The sequence below is a fragment of the Caretta caretta genome, chromosome 7, assembly GCF_965140235.1.
Source record: "Caretta caretta isolate rCarCar2 chromosome 7, rCarCar1.hap1, whole genome shotgun sequence".
NCBI lineage: Eukaryota > Metazoa > Chordata > Testudines > Cheloniidae > Caretta > Caretta caretta.
The window spans coordinates 86,029,584-86,044,691 of record NC_134212.1 but is presented as its reverse complement, the minus strand read 5'-3'; the positions used below and the strand labels follow the sequence as shown (position 1 = coordinate 86,044,691).

The following is a 15,108-nucleotide window of genomic DNA, read 5'->3' as shown; positions in this document are numbered from 1 at the left end:
GCCTAGACACCAGATTTCCATCAATTCGTTTTATCAGTTTGGATACTGAAGTATTGTCATTTTCTTTCAGATACTTACCAGTGAGGTTGTCTGCATTAGGAAGGGTTTTTGCTGCTGGACCGTATTGTTGAACAAAGTCAGCAATAGGCCCCTCCGCAATTAACAGCGGTTGTCTGGCGAAACAAAGAGCATGCACAAATTCATTGACACAATCGTGCTGTGTCCTCTTTCATTAAAGCCCTGGTGAAAGCTCCTGATACTGTTTATCCCGAAGCTCACTTTCTTCTTTAAACTCCTTGTGTCACTTGCTTTGACATGCTCCTTTATTCTGTCAGCACAAGGACTGACCTCAGTGCTGCAGTACTTGCAGTGCAATGCATCCTCTTCATTCCCATCTTTACTTTTCTTGAAAATTTCTGAGCACTGATTTGCTTGCTGGTATTCAGGCATAGATTTGCATTTTTGCCCCATGTTTACCTTTTTACCTTATCTATCTGTAATCCCCAAGGAACTTACCTAGTCCCTGGGGCTTTGTGTGCTGGTAGTCCCTGGTAGGAATGGGGAGCCAAGGGCAGACTCAGAGTCTGCTGGGCAACCAAGAGGGAGAAAAGAGAGACGCTATGTAGAACTACAAGGGCCACTGTTAGTTTGGGGAAGGATTGCAGGCGTGCTAGCTCAGTGGAAGGGGCAGAGTGAAATGATTGACGAGGTGAAAGCCCAGGAAGAAGAGCTAGCCTGACCAATACGTGGTGAGATGGCCTCCCCAGGGAGTCCTGGAGAAGGGAGAAGCCATTTTGGGAGTAGTCTGGAGCCAGCCACAGAAAGAGCAGGACTGGCTGTGTGGGAATCCAGAAGAACTCAGGCCCATCCATCCAACCCTGTAAAGAGATTGGCACTAAAGGAGGTATCTGGATGGACGGGGGCGTTACATATCTTTATCTGTGGAGGATTGATTGTTTAAATTCAGTGCCACACTAACCAGATGCAAAGCAATAGGCAGGTAATGTCTCCTTGCAAGCCAATCATAGTGTGATATTAATGTTGATATTTTCCATTCTGAGTTTTACACTGTGGAACTGCTTCAATCTCAGCGTTGCAGGACATAATCATGTAAAGCATTTGTGTTTAACAAAAATAAGTGCTCAAAAAAAATACTGAGTGGATTGATAAATGGTTGCAAATTGGTAAAAATCGAACTCCTTTAATAAAAAACTAGTCATTTATCAATGGAAATTGGCAAAAATTGAAAACGAACAACACTAAAAGTGGAGCTAGTGGTCAACTTCTGCTACCATTGTTGCAACTTACAGGATACAGTTAATTCCTTAGGCAGTTTTAGTCATCAGTGTCTGAATAGGTCTCCAACACAGAAGTCAGCTGGCTCAATTCTGAGTTTGGCAACAACTAAAAGAGCAATGGGAGCCTGATGTTATCATATCCAGTTAAGTAACGTTTTTACTGAAGGAGGGGGTTTGCAGAAATTCATAAGCATTAATCATGCTGTATGTATGCTTCTAACCTTAGGAGCAATATTCTTTAAGGAAGTATAACTTCTGAAAGTGCACATTGTATATAAGTGTGTACGTTTGTTTTTTGGAGTGCACACAAATATCAAGAGTGATTCCTCAGTTTAATATCCACAAATCCAGCAATCCATCTGACAATTCTCTAATTTTTCACTCAACCTATGATATTAATTACAGGAATTTTTACTGTATTGTCTCAGAAAGGTCAAAGAGATCATCCTGAAGTGATGAACAGCTCCATTTTCTGCTCTGTGACTATTACGAATCTTTGAGTAGATGGGAAGCATTTTTTTCACTTTTACTCATAAATAGGTGACAGTAATCTATTGTTCACCTTCCTGGACAAGTTATATTTTTCTTTCTTTTCCAATCCTTTCCTTCTCCCAATCTGGTTAACAAGAAGATCTGATAGCTATTTAAACCACTGGCTGAAAATGTGTGGTTTCTAGCATATGTTTGTCAAACCAACAGTTGAAAATCAGTCTATGCACTCTTGTGTGAATTACTGCCAATTCTCAATAACCCAGTCATTCAGGAGTTCCACTTCTCTAAATCTCTTTACAGAATGTATTTTTTTATTGTTGTACAAATCATTTGTAAGTCTTTCCATGTTGACTATTAAACTTTCATTGTTATGCATAGACTTGGTTACACTGTAGAAGTAGATTGAAAGATGGCTTCTTTCTCAACCCTGTAAATATTATTTTCCTTCTAAGAATAAGATCCTTCTGTTTTGTGGTAACACAATGTGAGGAATACATTAATATGAAAATCTTCTAGTTAATGCACTTGCTTATTCCTGAATGTACAGTAGCGGCCTTGTTTTTCCTTTTTATGTCCAAGACCATTCACGTGTCACTTTACCACACAAAAGCTGGCAAAATTGACTTTTGGTTGAGGTCTACCTTTGTTAATTCTGGGAGGAACACTTCTGATTTCAGTTCAATGGCCTTTTCTTTTAATCTGTTCAAAAAGGATTGCATAACCTAAAAATAATTCTTTTTAATTACACTATAAGTGCCAGTCTCATGGAAACAAGTTGATATCTAGCTAAGGATTGGTAATGGCGTAGAAATCATTTTTTTTTCTAGGTCAGTAGTACAAAAGGACTAGTAGAGCATAGTGGTAGATGGGGTGGTGTCACTGTCCCTTTTGTATGTTTTCTGTGGCTAAACAGGTTTTCCTTGTCAATGCTGTGAATCAGACACCTTTCTTGAGCCCTAAGAAAAAACATGTAGATAACAGTTGATTTCCTTCCCTCTCCCTGTGCTTTCTAATCATGTTATCCTTCACATAATCTATTTTTTCTTTTAAATGCCTTATCAAAAGAGAAGCATGGAACTATGTGATTTTATATTCAAGCTCTGCTCTAAAAGTATTTTTTAAAATCTTTTTTCCTCTTTCAGATCTAGGTCTGGATCAGTTTGTAGTGAAGCGGTATGATGGAAAGGTGAGTAGACTTTAAATCTATGGTGTCTTTTTACCTATAACTTCTTTGAGTTTCTGTTTAAAATTGTGTGTAAGTACAAATGAAATAAATATTGTCTTTCGTTTGAGCTAGAACATAGCAGTATTTTTTTATTATTTGTCTGAATAGGAAGGAATGAATAAAGACTTGTTTTAACGCTTATAGAACCAAAATAACTCCTCCCTGCTGGTGGGAGAGGGAATTGTAATGTGTAAAAATCAAACTTGATAGCATTATCCATATGTGAGGAGTACCATATTTCAGAGGGAAACCTGCTATATGCTGATCATATTATAACATTGTTTGGTCTGCCTGTATGGATGGACCCACACAGTAACCTAGCCATTTTATAGCTCTGAAGCCATATTCTTCCCTGCTGTAAATCCTCTGAAATCAATGAAATTATTCCAGGAACGAATTTGGCCCAGAGCTGTAACACAAGTGGGTAACATGGTTAAAAGACTGCTTGAACTTTTTAACACTGAGAGGGCCAAGCTGTGTTATCTAAGACAAACATATAACATAGATTTACTTAGGTGGATAGTTGTTCATCTAAAGTAATTTGGTTTAATATTCCTTTATACAATTCTGAGCACTCTATACTACCTTAGAAGGTGGCTGCATAAAAATGGAACAGTATACAAGCTTCCTGTTAACTCAACTTACTGTACAACAATCACTAATTTAGCAAAATTGTCACTTCATCTGCAACAAAATTCCTTTAAAATCTAACCATTTTTGAGTCAAAGAAGGTAACTTTTGACCCTTTCATTGCTGAATGATATACCTGGCATGTAATGTTTGAATGTGACCAAACATATCCAGAAAGTCCTGCCATATGAATCTATAATTAAACAAAACAAACAAACCCTGCACAATTTGGGATTAAATGAATCTAAATTACTTTCATGTTTTCCATTCAGTTGAATTCATTTTTATTTTAATTTTTCATGAGAAGGTGGATGGACAAAAAGCAACGCAAGTAAACAAATAATTGGTCTTTGTTCCTTATTGCATACATGTGTTTGTTTACCCAAGCAGTAGAACATTATTCTGCTTTAAAATAGACAATAAGTAGTTTGCTCTTGTCAGTCTTCGTTCTAACCAAAATTTCTTAGAAAGAAATGCTGAGTTTCACACAATTTTGGGTGATAGTTCCTCTGTTCCTGAGTACTGTACATTCTATTCCCCTCATACAGGGTAAAAGTCTCAAAGCAGAAGCAATTTGTTTGCTGAACTCAACTTTTTATTCTGCTGAGCCTATTGCTGGGATTTCCACTTTGCAGGAAATTTTGTGATTTTGAAATTTGGGTTTGTTTAGATTTGAACAAATACAAACTATATGGAAAATTTTCCACGAGCCAGAAATTTTTTGGGGGGGAAAAAAAGTTCATTTTGAAAACACCGACCTATGATATTTCTAAAACAAAATCTGCTCCCTGGAACACTGACAGCTGTGAGTGAAATTGACATTATTAGTCATACTAGTAGATGTGATGAAACTGACAAGCATCTGAATTTCACTTAGCAGCTGCTAGGGCTCTCATGGACTATGACTCCAGGGCAGCCACACTCTGTAAACAGCCATAGGACACCAGATGGCTGGGGACACCAGACCATCCAGACTCCTGGGCCAGCTTGTCCCAGGACTTCAGGCTCCCTGCTTCATGGGAAAGAGCTTGGAAGCACTGGCATGTGCAGCTCCCTTGGAGCTGCAGACCCCATGAAAACCAGGTTCCCCAATCTTGGGGTAGTCTGCATGGTGAGGCTGCCTTGGAGCCATGGACCTGGAAGACAGGTCTCTCCAGCTGCCCAGCTGAATGCCCAGGGGATGGGGACACTAGCATTTCCAGACTTCGATTTGCCAAAAGTTTGTTGAACCTGAGATGTTTCATAGAAACACAAGAAATCTGCATTTCCCAACAAACTTAAGTCAGGAAATTTCAGACCAGCTCTACTTGAGACTTCTGCTCTTACACAATATACACACCCAATCTTGCCATACAGCATGGTGAATGTGTGACAACTGGTGGTCTTAGTGCAGGTTGAAATGTTCTGAGTTATGCTGGCCCTTAGCATCTGTTCCCTGCACTGACCATCCTCCATTCTGACTTTCTGTTGCAGACTGAAATTATGTATATAAACACGTTTGTGTAGATGCTATACCTAGATATATATGCAAAATACATTGGATGGTAGAATAAGTCTTAACATCAGTCATTAGAGTTGTAAAGTGGAGAGTGTAGTGGACTACTGTTAGTAGTACTGTGCAGAACAACAGACCACATTAATTTTATGATGGTATATTGCAGGGGCTGATATAGCATGATGCTTCTGGATCATTTTTTTAAAGGAGGAAATAATGGCTCATGTTTGTCAGACTTCTCTGATTAAGGAGCACTAGTAACAGACTTTGGTTATGAGGATAGTGGTAATGGCAGGGGGATCAAGTTTGGCGTGAGGTTAAAGCAAGGAGATATTGGAGCTCCCTCAGTCATGCAGAGGAGCCTGGGTAAGGAGTGAAGTCACTCCTAGATCTTGTTTTCTCATATTATCTGCATCTGGTTTCAGTTAAGAAAGCACCGTCACCTCAAATTCATTCAAATGTTGATTCAGGCATCATAAAACAAACTACACTCATTCACGTTTTAGTTATGTTGGTATCGGTTAAGGAATAAAATTAGTCCTCGCATCTTTTCTCATCTGTTGTTTCCATTCATTTATCTCCCTGATTGGCTTCCCAAGAAATATCAAAGCACTTTTTATAACTGGATACAATCTTCTCCTTAGATACAGTTCTAACTTGGTGAAGCCATGACTTCGTATGCAGGTATTATTTTGTGCATTGGTGGAGATGGAGAATTTGAGTAGAAGGCTGAGAGGTGGGTTGTCCCCTTGAGCATCTTGCATGGTGTCCATTAACGTTAATGAGAATTACGGTATATAGACACGATGAGGAGAGAATAGACTTTTTCCATCTGAAATGTATTCTTTCCTTTGACATGAAAGGAGAAAATGAGCAGTCAGGTTTAAGTCAGCAGTGGTACCAAAGTACTGATACTCTGTAAACTAGAGGTTGGCTAAACAAAAGTAGAAAATAGAACTATTGTTAGTTATAAACAAAGATTTATGCCTTTGCTCTATGTAAATACTAATTTAGAGCAAGTGCCAATAAGAATAGACCCAGCTGTGTAGTCAGATGCATTTTAATTACACACTGTAAAACAAAGGTTAAGGATTCAGTGTAAATTTTCTGCATGTATGTTCCAGATAAATGTCATTGCACTGGGAAATCATCTGTATCAGCAGTTTTTTCACAAATATTCTTGTAAAATTAGAAGTCAATTCTGTAAGGTTTGTCTACGCTGCAGCTGTCAGGTGCGATTCCCAGTGCAGATAGACTAGTGTTAGCTCAGCTCAAGGTAGCATGCTAAAAATAGCAGTGTGGACACTGCAGCATGGGTGGTAGTCATCCAAGTTCAGATCCGAGGAGTTGGGCAGGCTTGAACTTGGATGACTAGCTGGAGTCTTTGCAAGTTCTGCAGTGCAGTGAGCTAGCATGAATCGATCTACTCCTGCTGGGAATCGCACCTCTTGACAGCAGTGTAGCCATACCCTGATAGGCCACTGGAACTGGTCAAGTCCAAAAGTCTTTGATAGTGACCATGTATTTTATTGCAGCTCTGTGAGTTTTAAGTGTCTTCCTGTGCATAGGGCTGAATGCTGTAGTGGGTGCAGTGTACTTCTACCCAACTAGGGATAATTTTTCAGAGAATTGAAGGGTGGGGAGAGAGACAAGCACAACTCTTCATTAACAGGAGCAAAATGCATTTAATTTGAATCTGCACATTGCTCCCCGGAGACCAGCAGCCCTAGAGGCATTCATTCAGCAAAATCTTTGGCAAGGAGGATGGACCAAATCACAGCTGCATAATTTTCTTTCACCTAGAGCAGGGCTTAAGTGTTCAGGGCGCTAGCCTACCGAGTGTTTGTACAGGGAGGGAAGAAGCTGGCTTGGTGATGTGTGTGTGTGTGTGTGTGTGTTTGTGTTTCCTCCCTCCCACCACCCCTCTTAAGCTTTATCTCTTTTGGCTAATCTGCTGCTAACCATTCACTTTTGCTCTCAAGTCTCACCTCATAATTTAGCTCAAATTATAATATGAATATAGCCTAATCTGTAATTTAATAAAAGCACTCAGAATTATCTAACCATAACTGCTCAGTCACCTGGCTTTTTATGTTGTATCACTTTTCCCTCTCTCTTGTATTGTGTCTGTGTAAAGCAAATGCTTATTGGGGGAGGAAATTTTTCCTGCCTGTAAAAAGAGCGTGTCTGTGGTTGTACGGAGACGGAACCTGAAAGGCACCAAGACATGCACTTTGTTAGCAGATCATTCATAGAAACATGATATTTCTTTGAAAAACAATTTTTGTTTTTTCTAATACGTTCTGTTTGAGAGATTTTTTTTGAATTAAACTCAAATTAATCTTCATGCCAAATTGCCAGCTCTCAAAGAGAAAAGTGTATGATACTATTTAACTCTGATAGTGTGCCCATATGGTAGAAGATATCTGTCTACCCTATGACAAGGGCAAATCTTGCTCTGCCACCTGTGGGCAAGGAGAACCATTAACACAGCAGGATCAGTGGAATCCTAGTGTGATGGGACAGATTTGAGGAGTCAGCAAAAGAGGGACAGCATCAGCGGACATTCTTTCCAAAGATGTAGGGATTGTGATATTTCAGATTAATTGTTTTTATCTTAAAATATTATTGAATTTTTGCAGAAGCATTTGAATTTCAATTACTTGTAGATTTTGTGCTGCAATCAAGTGTTTTCACCGATAAGGCTAAATTGTGAGGAGTCTGGTGGCACCTTTAAAGACTAACCGATTTATTTGAGCATAAGCTTTCATGGGTTAAAAAGCCCACTTCTTCAGATGTATGGAGACAAGGCTAAATTGCGACACTTCTGAGAAACTGTTAGTCTTTTTAGGGGAAAGAATTAAACAGAATATTGCTGTAGTATGGAATAGACTTGAGTAGCGGTTTCTACCTCCTGTCGGGAAAATTACCCTGTGTAGTTGAATATAAACAAAAGCTTGCAAGCTGTCAATGATGGTATACCCTTAAATTATCATCGACCTAAGGAGGCAATAAGTAATTACAAAGGCTTTTATAGACTCTTATTTTACTTTGGAATTAAATAACTCCTATCCAGATTCATATTTCCATGTTCTCTATTCTCCAGATACAGTTCTATATTGATCAATGCTATAGATGTAAGACACCCTCTAATTAGTTACTCTCATGGGATAGGAAAGTTGCTTTTGGTATTAAACATTATAGTTACTTGTTGTTATTCTAAGCATCCTTTTCAAGTACTGTATTGGGATGCTTTACAGGGAAATAATAATAAAGTAAATTGGATGGTGAAATACCTGAAGTCTAACATTTTGCTTTAGAAATATTGAGCAAATTTCTTGACCAAATCTTGAAGCAACAGTACTTACTGCTATGTAGGAGAAAATTCAACCTCTTAGCGTGCCGCACCCAGTTATATCTGAAATACCCCCCTAAGCCTCACATGGAGAGGTCTCTATGTAGCCTCTCATTTTATATTGGCAAGCAGTCATGCCTTTGCTGTGGTGGGGGGCATCAATCTCAGATAATCTCACCACTTTTTTTTAAATCAAACTTTATTTTGAAAAGGGTTTGGGTGTATGACTACTGTTGACTACATATGTTCCTTCCTACCCCATATTTTGCCCTTCTCAGTTCTGTCCTATCCTTGTAATATAGTTGTTTGCATTTTTGAAGCATTTTTATTTTTGTATTGGATTTTATAATGTTGTATAGTGCTTGACTGGGGGCTTCAGAGGGTGGAAAGTGGGGGAATAAAATAAGGAATTACGCAGCATCTGAAAGATGTCAGCACCACAAAGCAACTGTCTCTTTAAGATCACATGTCCCAGGACCCAGATTAAATAGGATTAATATAATGAAGCGGTAGATTGAATAACTTTAAATACAACAGGTAATGTTTTCAAAAGCCCCTAATGACTTAGGCTCCTAAGTGCTTAAGTTACTTTTGAAAATGGGACTTAGACTCCTAAGTCTCATTTAAAGATTTGAAAATGAGATTCCTAAATTGTCTAAGCACTTCTGATTACAGTGATCTATATAAACGAATGAGTAGGTAGGCAACATGGTGTAGTGGATAGTGCATTGGTCTGGGATCAGGAGACCTGAGTTGTGTTCCTGGCTCCGCCGATGGCCGGCTGTGTGTCTGTCTGCCTTGTGAAAGTAGCAAATCTTGCTTAGCCATCTGTGGGCAAGGAGGCCCATCAACACAACAGGATCAGTGGAATCCTATGGGAATGGGTCAGATAAGGTTAGAAAATTGACTTAAAACATCAGAAAGTTTCTAATAGTGGCACTGGCAGATATTTCTATCCTGCACTGTGCTTTTCTATCCATACTGTAATTAACCTCATACTGTTGTATGTTCCCAAGTTTTCTTCACTTGCCTCCTTACTTCCTTTCTCCCCTTCTATCCTCCAAAACCAAACCCCTAAACCCTTTTATTCTACAATTAAGATTACTATTATGTTTGATGCTCACATTGCGTATGGACATGTAAGAAGACAAGGCCCTTCCTCTGAAATGCTTATGGGCCAAGTATCAAAGACCGATGCTTTTATATACACAAATGACCATAACATGCTTCTAGCCCGAGGAGCTGGTTATGTTTTGCTCAATAATCTTAGCGATCATTATCAATACAGAGCCCTGAAATAAGCCAAACTTTGATGCCCTCTGAGCTGAATCAGTTAGTCATGTAGTTATAAGGTCTCCAGCTGATGTGGCCTTTGTGTATCTTGACCTGTGAATTCTCATGCTTGTACAATGTACTTGGAAGATATATCCTTTCATTGAAATGTATGAATCTTTAGATTCAGGTATTATTTCAGTTTGGTGTTTAAAAAAAAATCTTTAAGGCTAAGAAAATGCTTGGTTGCTTATATTAAATTGTATATGCATGGCACAGAAACAACCCTGTGGAAACCCTTATTATGAGGATTATTTTGCATCCATGTATGGGTCAAGTGTGTGCTCCCTCTTTCCTCTCTCACCCTATCCACCAACAGTCTGTGACATAATTACTTTCTGCCAAAACTAGAAATATTTGCTATTACTTTTTTGTATTACAAACTTTTTTATTCATTTTCACTGGGTTTGTTTGGCAAATATTCCTGAATGTTACTGATTGCTGTATGTGCTCCTTACTTCCTGTTCCTAGGTGTTGAGCGATTTTGTTCTTGATGTCATTAATTGATTTTGCTGTGTTGCAATGTTGCATAATATGTAATATTTGTGGGATTTTTATTTTAATTTTGGTTTTGGTTTTTGTTGTAACCAACATTCCCTGATTTTCTTCCCTCTTTCTAACCCTCTCCCCTCTCATCAGGATTTCTGGCAGGTACTGACTTGTCAGCATGTGCTTTAAACAGTTTGCGCTTCAAAACCCGTAATATGCACCTTTTTTTTAAAAAGGGACAGTGTATACGTCTGCCTTCCCCCACTCCCTTAAAGTATTTTTTAATTTGTGTCCTTTTTATTTAGCACATAAATAATAGATATTTTTATCTCAAAATATTAAAATTTAAATCATGCCAATGAGAATACAGTCCCTCGAGTAACTTTTTAATAAGTGTCGTTATTCATGGAAACCGATCATCTGGAAGAACCAGAAGATATTAGTGCCTGTTTTCTTACTTTTTTGGTACCTCCTCTTGCAGGCTAGGATTTACTTACATTGTTAGAATTCAGTGCAATAGTACATTGATGGAAAATGAAATTTCCTTTCCAAGCCATGGAATAATTTTCATTCTGTGATAATGGACAGGCATTTCTCAAACCAAAAGTAAATGGCAAAATGTTTTTAAGGGAAATTGCAGGCATTTGAATGTGCATGGATCTTGAAAAGACTGTTTTATACACTTGCATGCATTTTTAACTTTATGTAGCTACAACATTAGCAAGAAATAACTCATAAATAAGACCACACTTTATAAAATGACTTATGGGAAAAGGAAATGACGGACAACAGAGAGCTGTTCTACTTTGCATTCTTGAAGAGAGACCCATACCCAGAATAGGAATGAGCAGGTAGAACAAGAGAGTAATGCCATGCGTGGTATTCAGGTGGCAGCCAGCTACAGAGTTCAAGGAGAGCCCTTCTGAGGTGAATAGGGAAGAACACTCTCTTGAAGAGTGTTCTGTTGCTGAGTTACTATTTGTGCCTTATTAAAAAGCATTCCTTGTGCCCTATATCATTCTGATCTCCGTGCTGTGGTACAGAACAGGGCTGGCTCTACAGTTTTTGCCGCCCCAAGCAGTGAAAAAAACCGCTGTCGCAGACGGCAAAAGGGAGAAGCTGCCACTGAATTGCCGCCGCGGCCAGCGGGACAGAGGAGCTGCTGCTGAATTGCCGCTGCTGCGGAAACATTGCCACCCCTTTCCAACTCCCGCCCCAAGCACCTGCTTGGAACGCTGGTGCCTGGAGCCAGCTCTGCAGAAGGAGTTAGAGCAGCCTAACAACAGAAAATGTCTCTGATTTAAATGCAATTATCTGTGTTAAGGTTCTAACACTTGCTTTTCCTAGTGTTTGAGTGGAGAGTTCTGTTCATAGGGTCCCCAGAAAACAAAGTAGTCTCTGAGTACGCTAACTTACACTAGTCTGATAGTGGGCTACATAAATTGCTGTGTGTAGGGACAATGTGGTGACTCGCTTGAATAAATTAAGACTATGCTTTATGAAATAGGCACAACTGATTATATATACGATTATTTATCAGAAGGATGAAAGTCCAGGTGACTTTAATTTCTAGATTTAAGTTATTTTGTTCTGTTACTCATGCCATCTAAACTCATGCCATCTAAACTCATGCCATCTAAACAGCTGAGTTATCAAGCCCCTGTATCAGGTGTTAAGAAGGGAAATTTGGTCAACCCCTTAACAATGCTATTGAGCTTTGTATTGGTATAGCTTGGATTTCAGTTATAACATGTTAAGCTGGAGACTTCTTACCCTCAAATGAGTTTAGCTCTTCATTTATAGGTGGAGCTGATAGTGCCCCCTGTAGTTAAGGTTGCTTGACATTTTCCATTATTTTCAGGGGCTTATAACTTTGCTGACCTATCCATTCCGGTGGGCTGCCTCAGGTTTCTCCTCCTTTTTTTTTCTTTTTTTTAGTGTTTCTGCTAAAACCATTGAGCTGTTTCTGAGAACAAGATTGGGGAAAATGTTTAATGTTAAAAAAAACTTCTTCCAGCTGTTTCATTAACAAGCTCTCGCACCTCCTTGCTTTGGAGCAAGGGCCTGAAATCTGGCAGTTGCCCTGGATAGGTCTTTTGTCATCTCTTTGAAAATTTGCTAAAACTTGGCCAAGTAAGAAGCTTTGAAAATTCTCAGTTTGCTCATGCTCAGTAGAGATTTGTTAGCGTTTGGCTACTAAACTCTCCAAAGATGCCATCTGCACTGAGCATGCTCCATCCCAGAGCTGCTTAGGTTGAGCAGGACTCTAGGTTGCTCCTTCTGCTTGCTGAGAGCTGCTGTGGTGCAGGCACAGGAACTGAGAACAGGGAGAGACTCACCTGTGTTCTCCTTGCCTGGCCCAAAGCTGCATTGAGGAGGAGGAAGCAGCTTGCTTTGAATATAGAGGACAGAGGAGAAGAGGAGCAGGATGGTGGAGTGGGCGGCAGGAGGCAGAGCGGGAGAGGACTGAGCCCAGCAGGAGCTAGTGTGTGTGCACAGATGTTTGGTTTTATTAAGTGCAGAAGGGAAGCGATCTGGATGTGGGAGGGTGTGGTTTTGCTGGAAAGCGGGGGAGGAGAGTTGCGTGCTGGGAGCCAGGTGATGATTTTGGATTTGGATAGAAGTAAGGGTGCAATAGATAGGAGGAGGGGCACAGACCCCCACCCTCCAGACATAAACACTACTACAAATTCAGGATCCTGGTCTTTCAGGTGGGAATGGAAGGGGGCAGAGTTCTGAGCATGTAATAATGCACAAACCAGATCCAGGCTGCCTGCTCCCTGGAACCAAATTGGTCACTGGGGAATCGCCAACACAACCAGAGTTTGGGGCAGAGGCTGCAACAAATCTGCCTAGCCCTGCCTGTCTCTATCTGGGGCTCAAGCGCATTGCCCCCCCCCTCACCTCCCCCCTCTGAATTGTATCCTGCAGGGGACTGCAGAGACATACCTTGGTCCCTCCAACAGGTGGGCAGCTCCATGGAGTAGGCGTTGGGCACATGATTATCATAGCTGCCCTGGCCTAGCACGTGGAGCCACTGAACAAGGTTAGGCTGCTGAGCTTCCTCTGCAGTTGTGAGGATGGCAGATTCTGCAATGCATAGTTGCTGGAGCAATACAGTCAATCCTCTCTTCTAGCGTAGGGACCTCTGGGATAAGTGGAATGAGCCTGGAACTGATGGTAGCTCAAGGAGATGATGGCTCCTAAAAGGTGAAGCTCCTGTACCTCTGTACAATGGGTGGAGCTTCATCTGTGCCCCTGGAGGTGGAGGTGCCCACTATGTACCACTGAGCGCTTCCATACCAGGTGCAGAGGGGTCCTGGCCACTGCCCCAGAAACACTGGCCACAAAATCTCTCTGAATGAGAATTTCAGGAACATCTGACAATCCCAGGGAGACATTCTCATGGTCTGCCTCCAATTACATGCTGGGCCCCATGGAGACCTTCCCCTCAAATCACCAACCCCTGTTTTGAGGTTTTAGAGTGCACTCTTTCCTCCAGAGTCTGCAGTTGAATCCAGGAGTCTTGAATTGCTACATTTCTCTGCTGACAGAAAATAGCCATGAAATCCACTGGTAAAGGAAATTACATTTAAAAAACTGTTAAAAGAATGTTAAGGTGGCAAAGTCAAGCATGCAAAAGCTAGCAAGTACCAGAATTAAGGTTTCATATGCAATTCAGCCCCCTTGTGTGTATGCATTATGATATCCTTTAACGATAGGATCACACACTGGTTTTTTTCCCTGTCACATTCTGTGAATTGGTAGTTTTCGCATATTTCTTCATTCATTGTGTGGCTCCAGGCCTTATTTACGTTTCAGTTCCTGCTCTCAATACAGAATTATTATTTTCCTCTTTGGCTTTCCTATAGTGGTCATCGCTGTAGCAAGTAAATGCATCACTACACATTACACTGCAAATGTTAATGAATTTATCTTCACAAAACCCCTCTGAGGTAAAGTGGTGGTGATTTTTTACATTTTACATTTGGGGAATCTAAGGCACGGACACATTAAAGATCAATATTGTCAAATGTGTCACTTTTAGATGCTAACTTGAGATATCTACACCCTGGTTTTTCAGAGCACTTTGCGTTTTATAGCATGTATATTCAGAGCACAGCTCCAACTGATGTCAGTTACAGCTGTGTGTGCTCAGCATGTCTGCAGATGTGGCCTCACTGTGGGAATCCAGAATATAAGGAACATGCAAGTGACCACCACCTCTGAAAAGTGTGGTTGAAGTGACTTGTCCAGCATCACAAAGGAGCTCTGAGGCAAAGGCGTGGATAGAATCCAATTCTCCAGGGCAGCATTAAACTTCCTTAACCATGAAACTGTCCTTTCTCTTCCGGCAGTTCCCTCTCATTCAATACTCATCTCCCAACTAAAAATAAGCAGTGAACTTAAAGACAACAGTTTCAGTCACTACTCAACTCTGATTAAAGCTACGTTTATGTCACTGAGGTCATGGAAGTCAGGGAATCCGTGACTTCCAGAGATCCTCCATGACATTCTCTGCTTAGCCCCAGTAGCTGCTGGACTCAGGAGCTGGCAGGCAGCAGGGCCCTGGCAGGGTTCCAGTGATAGGTGACAGCAGTGACAGGCGATGGGGCCCCCTGCAAGGTTCCAGCGACAGGTGACAGACTCCTAAGGGGGCCCTCCTCAGAGTTCCAGCGATGGGCGACAGCCTCAGGGAGGGGGACACATCGGGCGAGTGGCTGGGGGTGTCCCATTTTCTCTTTGGAAAATATGGTCACCCTGCAGCTCCCCGATGCCGTGGGTGGAGGGG

General features: G+C 40.7%; 1 protein-coding gene across 5 annotated transcripts in view; it reads left to right on the top strand.

Annotated features, from left to right (window-relative positions):
* Positions 1–15,108, top strand: part of MICU1 (mitochondrial calcium uptake 1) — a 208,726-nt gene that overhangs the window by 73,535 nt on the left and 120,083 nt on the right. For all 5 annotated transcript variants that reach the window (XM_075130908.1, XM_048856880.2, XM_048856881.2 and 2 more), the window contains exon 5: positions 2,933–2,976. In XM_075130908.1, coding sequence (XP_074987009.1) covers positions 2,933–2,976 — 44 coding nt within the window. The remainder of the gene's footprint in view (positions 1–2,932; positions 2,977–15,108) is intronic.